Source organism: Calidris pugnax, unplaced genomic scaffold (assembly GCF_001431845.1).
Source record: "Calidris pugnax isolate Ruff unplaced genomic scaffold, ASM143184v1 scaffold25, whole genome shotgun sequence".
NCBI classification, from domain to species: domain Eukaryota; kingdom Metazoa; phylum Chordata; class Aves; order Charadriiformes; family Scolopacidae; genus Calidris; species Calidris pugnax.
In genome coordinates this window covers 8624575-8644603 of record NW_015090805.1, presented here as the reverse complement: position 1 = coordinate 8644603, position 20029 = coordinate 8624575, and the positions used below count along the sequence as shown (strand labels likewise).

Sequence of the window (20029 nt, the reverse complement as noted above, 5' to 3'; positions counted from 1 at the left end):
TTTACCACACAAAAAAAAAAAAAAAAAAAGAGTCCTCGAGGCAAATTAAAGCATTTGATTTCTCATCCACCAAAACCTTTGTTTATCGTTTTCTTTAGTGCTATTGTTAAGCTTGAAAAAGGTACATTTTTAGTTACAGTAAGTCAAGTGGCTTTCTGCAACAGCGGGAAGCAGCAGCTAAAAATACAATTTACCAGTTCCTTCTATGAAGGCAAAGCAATTAATATTAAAAGTGGCCTTTTCAGAGAAGAGTTCATGTTCAGAATGCATTTCTCTATGAAGAGGTAAAAGAAAAAAAGAAAAAGAGGTGTATTGGGGCACCCTGGAGGTGCTGGGGTGGGCAGAGCAGCCTCCCTGCAGTGAGCTGGAAATGCCTCTTTCACCCTGGTGAGCCCCCCTCGAAGGAGGGAGGTGTTTCCAAAGGGGATCTGCGTGGCTGCTACCTGCACGTTGTGCAAAACTACACGTCAGCGTAGCTGGAGCATTTCTGTGCAACCTTCGTCCCCATCTTTCACCTTCTGAGGCGCTTTTTGGTGAGCACAGGGGGAGCAGTTCAGCTCCCAGCCTTTTCTGTAGGTGTGGAGTGAGGTGGGCCTGGAGCTGCCTGCCAGGGCATCCCTGTGAGATGCAGGTCGTGCAGGTTATGTGACTGCTCTACACCAGCCAAGGCAGCCGTCTCCTAAAATGCCTCCTGTGACTAGGCATGGGCTGTCAGTTTAAGCAGTGTTCACTCCAGTGAACGGTATAGAGAGGTCCAAATGTGGTGGTATCGGTCCCTGGTCCTGCACCCCACCTTTCCCTTTGCGAGACCCCTCCCACTGCAGACCCCTCCATCCCCTTCTCTGGTAGGACAGAGAAGGCAGCTCTCATCTGAGCCTGTCAGGACTTCTTGCCTGAAGCAAAGGCTGGAGTGACTCATTTAGCACCATTTGTGTCTTCTAGCAACTGTTTAAGACAATACAGACAGGTGGACACAGAGAAATATGGACAAAAGTGGTCGTTCCAGTAGACAGATGCTGTGCTGTGATGCCATATATGTTTTCACAAGTCACAGTGTTAATTTTGCCTTGAGTAAATTCATGGTTTTCCTGTGTCTTCCACCATAGACTTCAGGGAACGGAGATGTCGTGGCCATAAGCCTTTGGGGGTGTTGGCAGGTGGGATCTGGCCCCATTAATTCCCTTGGTAACTATGTCTCCTCATGCAACATTGTTTCTCTTCACTGGGGAAACAACACTGGTGGGGCCCTCCCATTGAGGGCTTCTGGCATTGTCAACCTTGTCTGTATGTCAAGATCCAGGGTTGCCCAAGCAGTAGTGCTGGCTTAAAACCTGGGAAATTTGGTATATACTCATATGCAGTTCTAGGATCTTTACCTTTTTCTGATTTCTGAGTTTTGGGCGCCGTGAACGTGTGTGTAACTTCCACTTTCAAACCATCTTGCCAGCCAGATAGGCCAGGAAGTTACTTCACTGCAAACAAAAGTTGAGTTTCTAAGGTGGTCACTGGTCTTTCAGTTCAACCCTCTCTTTTTTTCTCCCCCAAATATCATGAGGTTGTAGGTAAAACTGTGAAACTTGGAACATTTTCATTGATTTCAGTGGCTCAGAGGGTAAAGCCACAGGATCTTAATTTGAAATTTGATCTGTTATTTCATGTTCTTCCTCCAGTGATACTTGTATATCAGTTTCCTAGATGCGTCTGTTCTCTCACTGTGTTTAATTAGTAGTTTTCTTCTTACCTGTTTCTCTACATACTTTTAAATTTTATCTCTATCCAAAATAAAAGCTTGTATTGAAAAGTGCCTACTGCAAATCTGCACAGTGGCCTTCTCCCAGGATGCCGTTCCCCTTTAATTAACAGCTTCCAACTGTTGGACTGGGATGATACGCTACTCTTAATCATATGTACCACAGGGATGAAATGAGGGTGTCTCTGCAGCCTGAGTTTTGACATTTCCTTGCTTCTAAGTGTTTGCTTTCACAGCTTTGACACTATTCTTTTCACAGAGGTTTGTGTGTGTGTGTGCAGATGCGTAACTTGTATTGAAGCTACTAAACATATGGTGTTGTTAACATATGATACTTCAGAAAATCGTTTGAAGGACAGTGTCATGGTTGCAACAGCATCAGTGGGGACTTGGCTGGAAGCAGCACCAGAAGATAGGTTGCTGTGTCAGCACGGTGTTCCCTGATAACGTGGTACGGAGCATGCAAGGATTTGAGCATAAGAGAGAGTAGGTGCCAAATTGCTGATGTGCACCTACCTGCTCGGTTTGCTATACCATCACCTGCTAACAGTTTGTTCATCTGAAGAGTAACCAGTTGCATCAGGCACTTGTTATAAAGCCACACTCTTCCCTCTAACTCTTTTCTGTGTTGTATGCTTGCTGTAAGTGGGAATAGGCTTTAATAGGCAAGAGAGCCTGTTCATCAGTGCAGCCTGTCTTCCAGGAAGATTGCTTTAATATTTTTCAGCTGTGGCTTGCAACTTGTTCTGCAATGAGCCGAATTCATGCACATGTGGCAGTTGCTTATCCTCTTGAGATAATCTGCTTTCAAGTTTACATTCAGCAGTTTTAAGGATGTCACTAACAGTGCATGTCAGCAATGTGCTGCTTTTCGTATAGACTGTTATAATTTTAGTGGCGTATGCGGGATTGAGGGGAGCCAAGTGTTTAGGTTGAATTGACACCAGGTGTAGTTCTTACGTGACGCCTACATCTGGATCCTTGTCTTTTTTCTTGCAAGTTCTGTATTTTTAACATATTTTAAAAATGCATAAAGCTGTGTGCCTGTTTTTGCAGGCATGTGTTACCTATAAAGTCTTGGTAATTAAAACACGCTTTGCTTTCTACATGTTGCAGTCTGCTGTATCTCCTTTTATACCAATGACCTGGAGAGTGCTACTGCAGCTTCATGCATTTTAGTGGATATAACACATTAGGCATCTTTGCCCCTCTGCCCTCCTGAGTTATTTGTTTGCCTGCAGTCGGGAAAATGGAGGGTGTTAATGAGCAGCACTTAATCTTCACAAGGATATAACCCCAGAAGGAAAGCAGTCATGAGATGGTGCAACAGATCTTCTGGCAACTGAATTGTAATAGTATATCTAAACCCCAAGCTGTTGTATGAATAATAATATAAAATGAACTGAGAGCTTACATGCTGACTATGCCACTCTTCAAGGTTATGGAGAACCATCTAAAACTGTCCAAAGCCAATGACTGCGTAGATATCATCCAGAAGAAAAATTAGGTGGATTATTGTGTTGGTGCTCATCTAGCAGCATGGGATACAACTGAACCAAAGTAAACCAGTGCTGGCTAAAGTCAGGCTAACTCGAGTACTCCTCTGCTTGCCATGTTGCCACAGTTTGCATTATTTCAGCTCCAGGTTGATTTAGCTGTTGTTTTTTAGATAAGCTGAGGAGCCAAAACCCCAAACCTCTAATTTCTGTAGCTCTGTGAAACTTCTGCTGTGCTTCCCCAATGGGTTTTCTGGTGGCTGATCTCCCCGAGGGTAAGAATCTAGTGGTGCCGGTGTCTTCAGTGGGGCTGATGGAGGTTGCACTGATGAAGAGAACTGGGTAGGTTTTTCCAGTAAGCTTTACTGGAGTAAGAGAGAAGCCACCATCACAAGCACAGCTCTGAGGCCCATGCCAGGGCTGAGGTACCTGTTTCTAAGCTGATGAGGCAAATCCCTGCAAAACCCATATGTTGATCAGCATTTAGAATCAGAGCTTGCAGGAAGCAGGAAGGAGACTCTGCGACCATGGAAGGAGTCTGGGAGGAGGGCTACAAAGATTATTAGGGGCCTGGAGCATCTCTCTTATGAGGAAAGGCTGAGGGACTTGGGTCTTTTTAGTCTAGAGAAGACTGAGGGGGGGATCTGATCAATGCTTATAAATACTTCAAGTGTGGGTGTCAAGAGGATGGGGCCAGTGTTTTTTCAGTGGTGCCCTATGACAGGACAAGCACAAACTTGAATATAAGAACGTGAGAAGGAACTTCTTTACTTTGAGGGTGGCAGAGCATTGGCTGCCCAGGGAGGTGGTGGAGTCTCCTTTTCTGGAGACATTCAAAACCCACCTGGATATGTTCCTGTGCAACCTGCTCTAGGTGGACCTGCTTTGGCAGGGGGGTTGGACTAGATGATCTCCAGAGGTCCCTTCCAACCCCATGTCATCCTGGGTAGACCACAGTAACTCACAGAGAGGCCACATCCAAAAAAAAATATGAATAGAAAGCTGGTGCTCTCCTGACCAAAGTTTCCTTTTCTGTCAATGCTTTGCTCTGCTATCGCACTGCTGAGTCCTAGGTCCAGCACCTTGAATGCGAGGCCCAAGATGCCTCCTCTCATTTGCAGGGCAAGATCAGTGCTACTAGTGCTATGAGAAAAATCATTGCAACAAAGAGAACTAAAAAAAGATAAGTTATATATATAATAAAGTTCCTTTGCTCTCTGCCTGTTGTGGAAGATTGTCATGGAAACATTTTTTTCAGAGAATAAATTTATTTTCTGTGAATAACGTCCACAGATCTAAGGGAGAGAACATATTGTTTATATATAAAAACTTTATTGGAGACACCTTTTTCTTGGCTCCCAACAGTTGTAAATGCTTTATCTACTGTGTTTTAAATCACTACAAAGGAGAGTGTTACCTGGGCCTCAAAAGCAGTGGCTCTTGGGCTTTTGTTTGGGTTTCTTTTTCCCTGCTTAAAGATTCAAAGCTATATTGCTATTAAAGTGCTTTAAATCAGGGACAGTTAGTCTTCCGTAAGTCCAGTTATGCATTTGATCACTAAAATGTGAAAGGGGGACTATTTAATATGAAGCACATATCAGGATCTGTGATCAGGAAAATGGGAAGTGGTGTGGGCCGCCAGGTTTCTCCTGCAGGGACTGGTGTTGAAGGAATGTCATTTGGTATCACTCCTCTGTTATGGCTTCCCCACACATTCCCCCCGAGATTTTCATCCATCTCCCTGTGACCAAAGTTTTCAACATTAGGAAGGCAAGTTATGGTTTATCAGAAACAGCTGGATGGGATACGGTTGACTTGTGGCTGAGGTACCAACTGTGCCTTGCCAGGCCTTGGCTCTGGTGACTTCTCCTTGTCCTGACAGCCTCTTAGGGCCACGTCTAGGTAGACAGGACCTCCATTTTCCAGCAGTTGTCACGCCGGCCTCCTCTGGGAGGGGTTGTGCGTGGCCATCAACTTCTGTCGATGTGAAGTGAGGACCTTGCTGGTCTGATCGGGTTTTCCATCTGCTGCAGTGACCGCCCATCAGGCTCCCCAAGCACTTTTGTGTGGCAGGCCCTGAAAAACATCTTTCCTGTGAGCTGATTGTACCTTGGATTCAAAGAGTTTTTTCATATTAAGTGCTAGGCGGTGGTTAAGCATGTCGGTCTTACCTTATGAACGGGGGTCAAAAAGCCCTTTTTGGAAAAACAGCAAATATTTGGAAAGTGATACTTGACAAAGATTTTACATGCTAATGGCAAGGCAAACTCATCTGTCCCAGGCATTCAGAGACACCCTTTCTCCTTGCAAGGGATGTCTCTGGTGTGGAGGCTGGTTTTGACAAGCTCTTAAGGATTTCTTTTGGAACCTCTTTAGTGCCTCCTCATGTATCTCTGTGCCTGGCTTTCTGCCGCCACTACTTCCATCAGTGTCTGCCTAATCTCTCTTGACTTACGTAGATATCTTTAGAAGCCAGGGAGGTAAAAATGCGCTCCTCTCCCTTGGGGGATGCAGTTATGGCTACCCCATTAATTAGTCAACCAAGAGAGCACTGGAAGGTCACTGGAATGGATTTTTTTTTCTGCCAAAGGCGAGACAGATCTCCTCCATGACTCACTCAACAACTGGTGGATGGGGCTGTGCTTTAGTCACACAGGTTTTTCCTTCCCAGGCTCTTCTGACCCTCTGGCACCTGTGGGTTGTACCGATCCTGCTGCTTTGGACATATAGTGCCAAGGAAAAATGTAATCCCTGGGCGTTTCTTTTCAGAGCAGCTGGGTAGGGACAGAATTGTGGCACCCACTTTGTCTCAAAACCATCTCCTGCTGGTCACTGTGTTATAAAGATCTGTCCGTTTCAGGTGGCAGAGATGCTAGCAGATAAGAACATGTCCATCTTTCAGCTGTTTGACAAGGGAGTGAAGCAGAAGATGAGAGGGGGAAAAGGGCAGCTGGCTTTATGGAAACAGCAGAGCAGAAGTATGTCCAGGAAAGGATTATAATAGTTGCCCATGAAGAATGGCATGAAGTTACCCATAAATACGATGTGAAATAAAAAGTGTGTTGAAGAGAAATACTGCTAGGAACGGCTCTCCTCCAGTGAAGCCGAGCCACTCTATGGAAATGGACCACATCAGACAAGGCATTAGTGGTGTGTTAAATCAGCAATTACCTCCACTCTGTTTCCTTCCTGATTGAAGTAAGAGAAAAGGGAAGGAAGAACCACAGAAGTACGGGGAATGCCGCACCATGAGGAGTCCATGCACACAGCCTTGCAATATTGACAGTCTTAAAACTTTCATGTGGTCTTCCCTTTCTCTTAGCATAGCAGGAGCAGACCCGTAGTATGTCCTTGCAAACACCAGTGCTTCAACATATGAAAACTCTGTCTCCCCGTGGAAACATTGGTTTGACTGTGCTGATACAGTCAGCAGCAGAGCCGTGGGTGAGTTGGGCTGTCTGCAGCAGCATCAATATTTGCATGACTCCTCGTGACACTTCATGTCTTCTGTGCTGGGGAGCTCCAGCAAGGATGTCAGGGAGAGCTTGCAAAATTTGCATCCCTTGATGTGACTGCTGATGGCTCCCAGAGTGTCTTGCCTAGGTCAACCCCCATCCTCCTGGGTCGTGCCTTGTCCCCTGCCACTCTCTGCAGGGACCAGAGACTCTTCGCATATGTACAGGCACTGAAGCCCAAAGGGATCACAGCAATCATTCAGCCTGACTTCCTGTAGAAGATGAGCCCCAGTATTCTCTTCAGGAGTATCTGTGTCAATGTTTTGTTGAGCTATTGCATACTTTCTTCAAGAGAGAAAGGAAAAATTCAAGATCTACGTTCATCTCTGTAAGATAAGATGTTTCTATCATTACTTCACCACACCTAAAAAAACATGGATCATGTTTGTAGCCTGAGTTTGCCCAATTTACCTTTTGGGAAGTTAATTTTTATTTTATTAGATTAAAGAGCTTTCTGTTATCAGAAATCTTTTCCTCATGTAGGTACTTGCAGCAAATCATCAAGTCAGTGCTTAACATTCTCCTAATTAAATATTTTGAGATTCAGTCAGTTACTATGACAAACAGTTCTTGGACCTCAGACTGTTCCTGAAACTATTTTCAGAACCCTTTCCAAATTTTTAATATCATTTTTTTAATTACTGGCACCAGAACTGGATACAGTAATCTAATAATAGCCCCCAGTGCCTTGGACAGGTGTAATTAATACCTTTTCTTACTTTAACAAATACATCCTGCTTATGCTTTGAGGGATTATGTTTAAGTTGGCTGTGGCATCAAGAGGGCTTAAATTCATTTGCTTATCTAAAGTACTCCTGAATCCCTTTCTGCATTGCTGGATACTGTCGTCTTTGGGTTGTAGGTAATGGTAAGATTTTCTTTTTATCCCCTGGCTATTTGATTCTTTTCGTTCAAGCTACCTTGAATCTGAAGTATTTGAGTGAGCATAGTCAGAACTACTTTCTTATTTAGAAGAGTTTATATTTCTTCAGGGGCTGATTTCAAGCTTTCCTGACTGTGTCTAGTCTGCCAACAGAGAGAGTGGCCTCCTGCCTACTGAGACATTTATCCTGTACTTGTCTCTACAGCAGCTGGTTTTATGTATTGCTAAGCTCAAAACTCTTGGCTTGCGCTGGCTGTCGGAGTCTCAAAAGAAAAGAGAATACTTTAACAGAAGTGACTCCTCTCTGCCTTTTTTGGTGGCTGATTTTACTAATGTCAGAGCAAATAAAAAAGAAAAACTACATATTCATCTGTCCTACAAAGAGCAGATACAAAAACTATCAAACACTGAACATTGTCACTCAAGTGTGAAGCAAAGGAATGATAATGCTTGTTTAACACAAAATCTCAGCATGTCTCTAATTGTTTAGCTACTGAGCGGCCTTTTCACAGCGCATATATGTGCTCATGCACACACATGTTTAACTCAACGTCTGTCCCCCATATTCCATTTGCAGCAAGCATACAAGGCAAATACAAAAGGTATCAGGTGGCTATTTTCTAGGCCTTAGGACAGGGCTTGTTCTTGTGGAAGAGTACCCTCAGAAATGCTCTGCGGTTCTCTTTGAAAGCAGTTTTTGAAAGGCAAATAGGATGGTGACATTTGTTAGGGAACTGGGAAGCCAGGCAGGACAGCTGAAGGGAGTACCACTAAAAATGCCACCCTGGGAGCTTATTCAGACAGTTTCTCTGAATTGGGTGGTATGGGCCACAAGGAAATCTGGCAAAAGCCTAACATCAAGCATATTACCTTTCTTATGGTTTCATTGTGTTCAGTCACATGGTGGAAGTTAAGTTTGTGTTTCTGTGCTGGTGTCTCAACTTATCCGTGTCTGACACTCCTAATGGAAGAGCTGTGGTTTCTCTCTGTCTTGAGTGGGACGTGTGTGGTCCTTTCTGAAGGTGTACAGTTTAGTGACTTCTGGTATGTGTTTGCTTGGATGATCCTTTTCTTTAATGCTTTCTTTCTTAAGATACTGGAAATTGCTATATAAAAAAACCTACTCCTTTGCTGTACTGTAAAATTTGCTAAGCTTTAAACAGCTAAAAGAAAGAATAAATGCGACCCAGTGAATGAAGTTGGCATTTTCTGATGCTTGGATTCAGTTGTGAGAAGCAACTTGTTATATGCCTGGCTGGTTGGTTGCCCAAATTGAGATACCCTTAAAGGGATTCCTTTCAGGACTGTGCTGACAATTGTGCAGACTTCAAAGTTAGGTCTGTTTAATATGATTTGAATTGGCCACCCAACTTCATGAGCTGGTTTTGAAAACTAAGCTCAGATTTTTGTGGTGAGGAGAGTGGTAAAATACAAAGCAATCTACCAGTGATGCCAGAGAGCTATCACTGAAAGGAAGGAAGAAAAGAATATGAATTCATTACATGACCCTTCTTGGACACTTCAAAAAAGAGCTGGAGATGGGCTGGCACTAATGGTGGCTGTAAAACACGTACGTGGTCTGGCTCTTCGTCTCATTCTCCTGGGTAAGCTTAAACCAGACAGTAAAGGTTTGTGGGTTTAGGTGCAAAAGACCAAATCCCAGGCCTTCCCATTGACTGTGCCCTCAGCTGCACCCTGTAGCCTCTGGCTCTGAACTTAATCTGACTGGTCAGGGTACACCAGGCATCCCACAGCCCAGGATGGTGCTGAGAGTCGGCACTGCTGCCGGGCTTGGCATCATCTGCAGCAGATCTGCCAGAAGTAGACCCTGGCAAAAAAAAAGGAGGGGGGGAAAAAACCCAAAAAAACAACAAGAAAAAAAAAAAAAAAAAAAAAAGGCAGAGGGGTTGTCCTGCTCTTGAAGTTGCTTCTCTTGTGCTATGTTGGTCTCCTGGCCAAATCCCACAGTGATGGTGGCTGTAAAACACGTACGTGGTCTGGCTCTTCGTCTCATTCTCCTGGGTAAGCTTAAACCAGACAGTAAAGGTTTGTGGGTTTAGGTGCAAAAGACCAAATCCCAGGCCTTCCCATTGACTGTGCCCTCAGCTGCACCCTGTAGCCTCTGGCTCTGAACTTAATCTGACTGGTCAGGGTACACCAGGCATCCCACAGCCCAGGATGGTGCTGAGAGTCGGCACTGCTGCCGGGCTTGGCATCATCTGCAGCAGATCTGCCAGAAGTAGACCCTGGCAAAAAAAAAGGAGGGGGGGAAAAAACCCAAAAAAACAACAAGAAAAAAAAAAAAAAAAAGAAAAGGCAGAGGGGTTGTCCTGCTCTTGAAGTTGCTTCTCTTGTGCTATGTTGGTCTCCTGGCCAAATCCCACAGTGCTTGCTGGATTCTTATTCAAACCAGTTTCCTCTCAATTCAGCTGGAGCTCCCTTTGGCAGCGGTCTGCAGGAACTGCCTTCCCCTTATTTAAAGTTAGGAGAGAATTTGCAGAAGGAAACAATTCAAGTGGTTGGGTAAGTGGGGAAAACTCTTAAAGTCCTTAAAATGTCATAGCCTGATTTTGCAAGGTCACATGCAGTCTTGTGTTCTCTGTGAAGTTAAACATGTTATAACATTATTTGCCAGGCGGGGCCGTTACGATGAAGCTGTTCTTCTAGATGTTGTTGTGAGTGTCTGACGTGGGCATTGTTCAAGGCCTCTTGACCTTGACTTGGCAAACAGGCCATTGAGAAAACCCGTTTCCTGGCAGACAGGAGGGTTTGCTGCCATTGAGGTGTGTCCTTCTGCCAAGAGACAGCCTGTGCAAAGGCATCCGAGCTGGGGAGCAGGAAAGCCGAGGCTGAACTCAGACCTGGGTTCCCTGAGTGCTCACGTCCTGTGTGACTAAGCTCACTGCTGGTCATATGGTTGTTACCTGGCTTTTATCCAAGTGGAATGATCCTGTGTCTTAACTGGTCAAAGCTTGAGATTCACCAGGGAAAGCTAGGTAGAGGGATAGACCACAGTAAAACTGTGGTTTGGATAAAACTTGGGGAGTGGGGAAAGCAACCAACCAAAAACCAGAAACCCGATTGCCTTCCATCGGTGTTGTGTGTAGTTGAAAATAGGTTCTACAGCAGGCTTGGATCTGCCCTCCCCCCCACTGTTATTATGTTTTTGTGTTGGGCTTCATCCTGGTATCCAACATTCGGTTTCCCATCAGCAGTACGCTGCAGGCATACAATGCCTGGGATTTCTTATCGAAGCACAACAGAGGTTGAAAAATACAAGTTTTCAAAGCAGGTTTCCAGCACCGAGGAGTATTTATAGAGGGTTGGTCTGAAGAAAACAAAAGTCTCAATAAGACTGAGCCGCACTCTGACAAAACGACCCTGCTACAGAGCAGTCAGGCAATGATCTGAATAGACCTTTACATGTCCGCTGGGTAAGCAAACATCTCTCCCTCACTTACAAAAGCACTTCTTCTTGACCTGTGATTTTTCCAAATGTCACTGTTGGGGTTATAAATAGCCAGCAGACGTGGCGAGGCTGGGGTTGGGGGGGTTAGAGTATGACTTTGACTTCTGCCCACTGAGCACCTGGAGGTTCCTCCTGCCTGGCGCAGCAGGCCCATCACTGGCTCTGTGGGCTCGGTGTGCTGTTGGGGAGCAGGTCTGGGAGATGCCCACCGCAAAAGGTGCCTCTTGCAAGGACATATCAATGCTGCACTCGGCATAGGATATGTGTGAGCCACCCTCCGTGGTTTTTTTGCAGTTTTACTTGTCGAGGCATGACTATTTACAAAGAGGGTGCAAAATGTGTTTTCTCTGGGTGCAGCAGCGATCTAGCAACCCAAGCCCTAGCTCCCAGCTTTCTCCAGCCAACCTTTGGTCCTTTAAACTGTCTCTTCTTGCTTTTTCTCAGGGCCTTGCTGTGACTGGTTTTGTGCGGTTTGGTGCCAGCCAGCTCTACCCCCCGCCTCGCCTCTCTCTTGCAGATTCACAAACCCTCCTAAAACACTAGCTGGCAAAAATCCTCCGCCCGTGTGTGTCAAATGCATGCCTTTGTTTGGGTGATGACACGTGCCTGTATTTGCTGATGGTGTTTTAACTGCTTGGTTCTGTAAGCAATGTCACCATCTCCTCCAAGGATCTGTGGAGAAGAGTGGTGCTTGCACTTCCCCCTCACCTCCGCTCCACTATGCTTTAGCCCAACCTGAACTATTTTAGTGCAACGATTGAGAGAAGCAGCAATTGCTCATATGATGTGTCACACCATAAACTTCAGGAAAAAGTAATTCATTCCAAGAGTGTAATTCTAGGACTCTGGAACCAAAAATATTAGCTATTACTCATCTTTGTATCTCTTAACACAGAATAACCTAAACCATTTATTTATTTACACAGCAAAGGTTTAGCCAAAAGCAAAGTGTTGAATGTCAAGAGCTACTGTTCCAATTTATTTGGAGTAGTTACTTGCTTTATCGTTTATTTTTTATTTTTGTGCCAATATTGGTCAAGAGTTCAAGTCAGGAGATAAGGGTAATGCGGAGACAAAGAACCCCTACTTGAAACTTGGGAGAGCAAAACTGAACAGTTGGCGTATCTTGAGTAGGTTATGAAAGCGCCAATGTGTTTATTTTATGGTTATCTAACATCTTCAGTATTTTCTCTACTGAATGCTTTTTCCTTCTGCATGAATGAAATTTTCAGGTGTATACACACACATACACACCGTACAGGAGGCTGTGTATATTAAATGTGTTGGGACACATTCAGTCTTCACTTACCTTGGTCTAACTCTGGATGAACTCAAAATTGGGGATTTTGAGCTAAGTCAGCCCTGCAGTAACTGAGTGCAGAGTTTGTTCCCTACATTTCCTCTGTATGCTTCAGAGAAAATTCTAAATCAGAGGAAAAGCCAAGAAACCCAAACAAGCCAAAAAACTCCACAGAAGCTCTGCCTGAGAGTGCTGACCCCTTTGCACAACCCTTGTACCATGGGATGCATTTCATTTAGGAAAGCAAAGTGATCCTACAAGAAAGCAAAAGCAAAAAGAACTGCAGTGCAAGGGAAAGGGCATTGACTAGGAGGACAGTGGAATAAGTAAAAGGAGTAGTAAAGGAGAGTTGACCCTGGAGGAACAGAGAGGGACAAAAGCTAGAAACTATTATAGAGAACATCCACATGAGAGTTGATAAGCTGCTTGTGTGCTTGGATCAACTACAGTTCTTTTTCTTTATAGGTCTCTATAGAGATGGAGAGGGGGGCATCTGTCTGAGATGTTTCTACGATGCCCTGTGCTGCAGCACAGCCCTAGGCGAGGACACAAGGTCCCACACGCGTCTGTCCCAGAAGGGAGCAATATTGCACTGAAGCTGGTTTCCTGCCTGTCTCCTGGGCAGATGCAAGTCTCCCGTAGTCTTACCTGGCATTTTAATCTTCTCCTCCTCCAGTGCAAAGCTGTTGCTGATACAAATTCTTTCCCACTTTGTCAGCTCTGTCAGCTGTGCTGGTGGATCTCTTGGACCTGATGCAAAGGGTGTTGAAGGCGGAAAGGTAGCTCAGAGTCAAGGGTGGGTCTGAAAGTGGGCTTTGCTTGTTTGCTGGGATACATAGGGTGCCTGACCAAGTTTCTGTCAAAATTGAGGAGAAAATTTGTCTTTAAGGCACAGAAAGTTTATTCTTTGTCATAGTGGAAAAATCATCAAGTAGTCACATAGTTGGCTCTGTCTCCTGCGTTCAGGTGGTCGCCCCTGCTCTCCATGGCTATGATCGGCTGGGGCAGCAGACGTGCCTGTATTTAGTAAGGTGCTTTTTTGGTTTTTAGGTCAATGAACTGGGGATGACTAACCGATATGGATAACAGATTACTCTGTTATACTCCATGTTTTATATCTTGCAACTGTGGAAAATACCAGCTTTTTCTTTTTTAAAAAAACCCAATTTGTGCAGAGATTGTGTTGTGTTGCCAGCAAACAAAATGGCATCTCATGTTTCTGTAACCCCTGAATTTGTCCTCACCAGAATAACTTCTGTGGTTTGCTGTCTAAATAATCTATGCAAGCCTCTGTGTTCTTGGTCCTATCTCATTAGATGGAAGAACATTCTAATTTAAGACTGTTTCCTTGGTGAATCACCTGAGGCTTTCAAAAATGGTGAAGTTAAGCTCTGATTTGCCTGTTGTTTTGTCTTACAACTAAATGATCTTTCTTTAATGTGACTAGTCAGGAATTTAGCTTGCAGGCGTTCATGGTCCTGATGCTGCTCTGGGCTTCACCCAAGCAGCTGTCTTGTGTGTGGTGTTCAGCCTTGTCTCTTCATCAAGGGTATTTCATCAGAATGATCTTTTAGCAGCAGAAATGTATCCAGCTAATAATGTACTCAGCAATCCTGACTTCTGGCTCTTAAGACAGACTATGAAAGCCCCTACTCCTGTAGTTTTATTCTTCAATTCCTCTGCTGGTAAAACTTGACTTTGATTCAAGGTGTTTGTGTCAAAGGGTCTGGATCTATTTTTGTTGTCATATTTCCAGACCATATTTTTTGTGGCTTTTGTTCTCTAAAAGGAAAACCAAAATGTTCGCTAATTTAACCTTTCCTTTGCTTGCAGAAAAAATAAAGGTAAGGCTAGTCACGCTGGGAGCTGTCATGTGCTTGATGTGCGCTTGGCACTTTCTCAAGCTAGGAAGGCAGCCAGGTATGCTTTGAATAAGTTTGTCTCCCGGTTGCCGAAGCCCACAAGCCCACAGTGCTGTGGGTTGTAACAATGTCGTTGGCCATAGCTGAAAGTGAGTTTCCTGCCAGTAAGTGGTCCGTCAGCTGTGAGGAAGGATGTTGTACGAGCTGGAGATGGAGGGAAGCCTCTTGGGCTTGTGCTGTTGTCTGAGTGTTAAGGCTGGGGTAAATGAAACTCTGAGGTTTTCCCCACATTTGTTATTTGTTCTTGTTGTAGGACTAGGGTAATGTGAGAGATCATTGAATCAATCATAGAATTATAGAATTGTTTTAGTTGGAAGAGCCCTTTAAGATCATTGGGCTTGTGCTGTTGTCTGAGTGTTAAGGCTGGGGTAAATGAAACTCTGAGGTTTTCCCCACATTTGTTATTTGTTCTTGTTGTAGGACTAGGGTAATGTGAGAGATCATTGAATCAATCATAGAATTATAGAATTGTTTTGGTTGGAAGAGACCTTTAAGATCATCAAGTACAACCGTTAACCTAGCACTGCCAAGTTGGCCACTAAACTGTGTCCCTCAGCACCACCTCTACACGTCTTTTAAATACCCCCAGGGATGGTGCCTCAAACACTTCCCTGGGAAGCCTGTTCCAATCCTTGATAACCCTTTCAGTGAAGGAATTTTTCCTAATATCCAATCTGAACCTCCCCTGATGCAACTTGAGGCCATTTCCTCTTGTCCTATCGCTTGTTACTTGGGAGAAGAAACCAACCCCCACCTCTCTACACCCTCCTTTCAGGTAGTTGTAGGGAGTGATAAGGTCTCCCCTCACCCTCCTTTTCTGCAGGCTGAATAACCCCAGTTCCTTCAGCTGCTCTTCATGAGACTTATTCTCCAGACCCCTCACCAGCCTCGTTGCCCTTCTCTGAACCCGCTCCAAAACCTCACTGTCCTCTGGTACCTCAAGATCCTCCAAAGCCAAATGAAGGCAGACAGCAAAGATGCGAGTGCAGCATCTTTGTGCCTCCATCTGGGAGGGCAAAGGGATAGTGGCATTTTCTGTGCGTTTTGCTGAACCTGTACCGTACAAGCCAGACTCTTTCACATCATGTAAAATTCAGTGTCAGGCAGGAATACCAAGCCCCGTGTTTCCCCCTGCCTCGTCATCCTGACAAACAAGCAGCTGTCACTTGGGCAGCGAAGGGCGAGCTGCGGGGTCTGGGTGCGTGCAGTGAAGGAGTGCCTTTGTGGCAGGGCTCTGAGGAGAGGAGGAGCTGGGAGGAGGATTTCACGGTGGCTTTTGTTGCTCAGCTGGCACAAGCTGTTAAATCTTTGTCCGGCACAAATGACCTGGAAGTCTGCAGCACCCAGTCTAAATAAGAAACCTCAATAAATAAATAAGTGTCTATAAATCTGTGGCAGAAAAAGGCAGATGCTTTTATTGCGACTATTCAGCGAATCCTTTAAAACAATAAAAGGAACCAGATTCTTTAAGCATGGAAAGGAGCGATATCCTAGGCGGTCCCATCCTTTTGTTCTCATGTGGTGTTCTGCACCAGGAATGAGAAGGAAGGCACTTGGATTGGCGCTAACACGTGCTGTGTTATGGATTGTGGTACAGAGTCTCCTTGGTTTTATTATGGACTTTCATGATGGGCTCCAGTTGGCTTGGACAGCTCTGAGCAGGTGTGCCACTGAGAACTTGCTTGAAAAAAAAAAAAAAGGAAGTTTTGCCGCCTTGGATTTTGCGGAGTTGCTCAGTTCTAGCAGTCACAATGGGATCATCTTTCATGTACATTTTAAAAGAGGAAAAAGAAATTTGCCAGGATAGTGGTACCAAAATGATTTTTATTTTTTTTTTTTTTTTTATGGTATGCTTTTATTCTTTTTACTCATGCAAAACTAATATTTGGCTATAGTTTAAGAAATTTTTTGTGGAAACATATAATCTGAAGTCATATATCCAAAGCCAGGAAAAGCCAAAAATGACACTTAAAACTTGCAAACACCAGCCTGAAGACTTTCTGGAAAAATACATAAAATAAATGCCCAGTGTGCTAAATCTTAGGGTATGGTTAATAAGATTGTCTTCTCTCTTTTGTTGCCTATTTCTCTGCAGTAATTTTTGTCTGTCATCATACAAGGGAATAAAGAAAGAAATTGTCACTGGGGTTGGAAAAACAGCTATTTCTCTGATCTAGGCAGTTGTGCCTGAAACCATGGGGTATCAGTTGAAACTGACATCCTTTTGATTTTCTTTTTTTTTTTTTTTTTGAGATTGCTTATACAAGGTTAGAGCAATAAATCACTGGTGTGACTGCTAACAGCCTCCCGTCCTCTGTTTTTTCATTAGGTGGCAGTGAAAGTAATTGACAAGAAAAGAGCCAAAAAGGACACGTATGTCACCAAGAATCTGCGACGGGAAGGGCAGATCCAGCAAATGATTCGCCACCCGAATATTGCTCAGCTGCTGGATATACTGGAAACTGAAAACAGTTACTACCTTGTCATGGAGCTGTGCCCTGGTGGCAACTTGATGCACAAGATCTATGAGAAAAAAAGACTCGAGGAGCATGAAGCGCGCAAATACATCCGGCAGCTTATCCTGGCAGTTGAACATCTTCACCGGGCAGGAGTAGTTCACAGGTAATCTTAAAAACCCTCTCCGGTTAAAATTTATCTTAGAGCCTCTAAGTGGTATTTTAGCATTTATTTGTATAGTAAGGAGTGTTCCTTATAAAAATGTACTCCTGACAGCTTTTTTTGGCTAATCTTCACGATACTGTTTAGATGCTTGTCTTGTAGACATTATAAAGTATCTGCAGAAAGCACTTCAGAAAGTGTGTAACTTCGGGTGAGCACAGGGGAGCTGTGCTGACTCCATGTCCTTAAAGATAAGCCTGTGCTTTCCAAACGTAGGGCTCTTTTTCTGCAAGCAGCACTAATTTGCCACTTGAAAGTGCTGTACTAACATTAACTAATGAATCATTTCACTATTTCATTGAGGAGGTGGTTGTGTCTGTTGTTTTACTGGTGGAAATACAGCAGTATGGGGTGATGAACTGATTTGCCCAAAGCCTTACAGTGGGTGAGGACGCTCAGGTGGGACAAAGCCTGAGTGGGACCACAGAAGTCCCTTGCTTCTGCTTCTCTGCTCCTTCTGATGATTACGTTGCCCCAACAGGACCTCACAAGTTTGGGTGCTGTGAAGTACAATGCAAAGTATGCAACTGGTTAGTCCATCTCGCAGTGTCTTCTCAGGAGAGATCCATACCTGTGGTGATATATCACTTTCTTTACGATATTGGTTCAATCAGGGTGTAAGCAGGATGGGGATTTCCTTGCATGAGGAGCGTGCTGTGGGGTTAAAAGTTTACCTGGGCACGAGGGGAAACAAGTCAAGTTCATCTAAGAGAAGTCTGCAGAGGGTTGCTGAGTAAGGAGGAGCTACCTCTGCCTGAAGTCCCCGAGCAGCAAGTGGTAGAGGCAAGGAGAGTTCAGGTGGAGTTATCGCACGTAATTGCCTCTCCCTGTTCCTTTCTCCACTTATGTGTTCCTGGCTGCTACAGAGACAGGAGGACAGCGGGCTGGGTGGACCTTTGGTCTGAGCCATTATGTCTCCTTTTCTTTTCTTAGGTGTATTTATAGGGTATTGTCTAAGAAGGAGGCTCGGCTTCCTAAATTTGGGCCAACTGATGTCCCATATACTTCTCCATATGATGCTGAGAAAGTTGAGTAGGCCCTATCCTCTTAGGTTATGCAGGCATGTAGTAGGAGTTAGGCACGTTTTAAGGATCTGGGACTTAATTTCCTTGGCTGCCCTGGCTCTGTATGATTCTCTGATGGAGAGCTGTTGTACAGGCAGCTGGCAAACTGCCTGAAGGCAGCCCACAAGCCAGCTCCTCCAGCTGTGCCCAGCTGTGTGCTGAGCTGCCTACCGCTGTGCAGTGCTGTTGGGTGCATCTGGCTTGGTGGAACTCCATGTGCTCTGAAAACTGCTTTATTTGTCTTGAATCTCTCTCTGCGTGTTCCTTGTTATCGATTAGGGATAGGTGCTACGTGCACGTACAACCTCAGGTGTACTGAGGTCTTATCTCGAGCTAAACTTCTGGTACCACTGTAATATAAATATTTGAGCAGCCACCAGGTCTATTCTGCAGGTTCTCTATCAGCAGCTAAACCGCCGACCTCTTTAAATTATTAACTCCACAGTTTGGGGCATGGAAAAGGAAGAAGTCTACGCGTTGCTTTAAGGGATGAATTGATATCCGGTATATAGAGAGAGAAAGGAAGGAAAAAGGTCAAAGTTTCTGAGTCGGGCAGAGTAACACCCGGCAGGAAGAAGATGAACACATTTAGCTTTTAATAGCAGTACTGAGTTCAGCAGCAGTTCCTCTCCCTGAAAACTTTACCCTCTTCATAGTGGCTGGAACACTTATGGGGCATTGGTAGGTTTGGCTTTGATTCCCTTCTTTTTCACAGAGGACTCAAACCCACATTTTTTACCAAAATAGCTCATTCACTAGGTACAAGCTAGAATCGACAGGCTGCTGTGGTGGGAAGAAGGCAAGGCTTTGGGGTCCAGAGGGAGTGTGAGCACAAGTTCCTGTACAGATGCTGCATGCTCACAGCAGTTTTGGCCCTCACCTCCTCTTTCCCTCTGCTGTCTCGGAACACAAGCAGAGCTCACAGAGACTGAAGTGTGAGGGACCTTCGTGAGCAGAGGAAGGAAGCAGCCCTGGAAATATTGATATGCTCTGCTGCAGCTGGCAGCTGAGCTCTTTCCATCCAGCCCCATGGCATTGGATTAATCCTTACCCCAAAGGCAGCGTACTCCATCCACTCCATTTCTCAAATCACAGCGTGGCACAGAGCTTGTCCTTGGGAGTCTTCCATCCAGATAACAAGCAGGTCCAATTCTGCTTAAACTGATAAAATTTGACAGAATCACAGGCAGTATATCTGCAAGTATTTTCTCTAGCTTAACCATCCCCCATCAAGGGAAGTCATTCTCCCCCTCTACTCTGCACTGGTGAGGCCACAACTGGAATACTGCATCCAGTTCTGGGCTCCCCAGTTCAAGAGGGACAGGGAACTACTGGAAAGAGTCCAGCGAAGGGCGATGAAGATGGTTCAAGGATTGGAGCATCTCCCTTATGAAGAAAGGCTGAGAGAGCTGGGACTCTTTAGTCTGGAGAAGAGAAGGCTGAGGGAAGACCTTATCAATGCCTATAAGTACCTAAAGGGTGGTTTGAAGGAGGAGGGAGCCAGACTTTTTTCAGCGGTTGCCAGTGAGAGGACGAGGGGTAACGGGCACAAGTTGGAACATAAGAGGTTCCACTCAAATACGAGAAAAAACTTCTTCACAGTGAGGGTGCCAGAGCCCTGGAACAGGCTGCCCAGGGAGGTTGTGGAGTGCCCTTCTCTGGAGATTTTCAAGACCCGCCTGGATGCAGTCCTGAGTAACAGGCTCTAGCTCTAGGCAATCCTGCTTCAGCAGGGGAGTTGGACTAGATGATCTCTGTGGTCCCTTCCAACTCTAAAAATTCAGTAAAAATTCAGTGAAATTCATCCAATGTCTTGACTTGCTCTGCGTACTTTGTTTGCAGACTAACATCGAGATGCAGGAAAAACACTGATGGCGTGATCCAGATTTGTTCTCCTAGCTCTCTGTGAGCAAGAGAGGGAGAAAGAATAATAGTTACCCTAGGAGTTGTC

At 44.8% G+C, this 20029-nt stretch overlaps 1 protein-coding gene across 1 annotated transcript in view; it reads left to right on the top strand.

The window, feature by feature from the left end:
• HUNK (hormonally up-regulated Neu-associated kinase) overlaps nt 1-20029 on the top strand; it is a 60774-nt gene that overhangs the window by 5044 nt on the left and 35701 nt on the right. The window contains exon 3 of the mRNA XM_014938002.1: nt 16665-16957. Within this exon, the coding sequence (XP_014793488.1) occupies nt 16665-16957 (293 nt within the window). The remainder of the gene's footprint in view (nt 1-16664; nt 16958-20029) is intronic.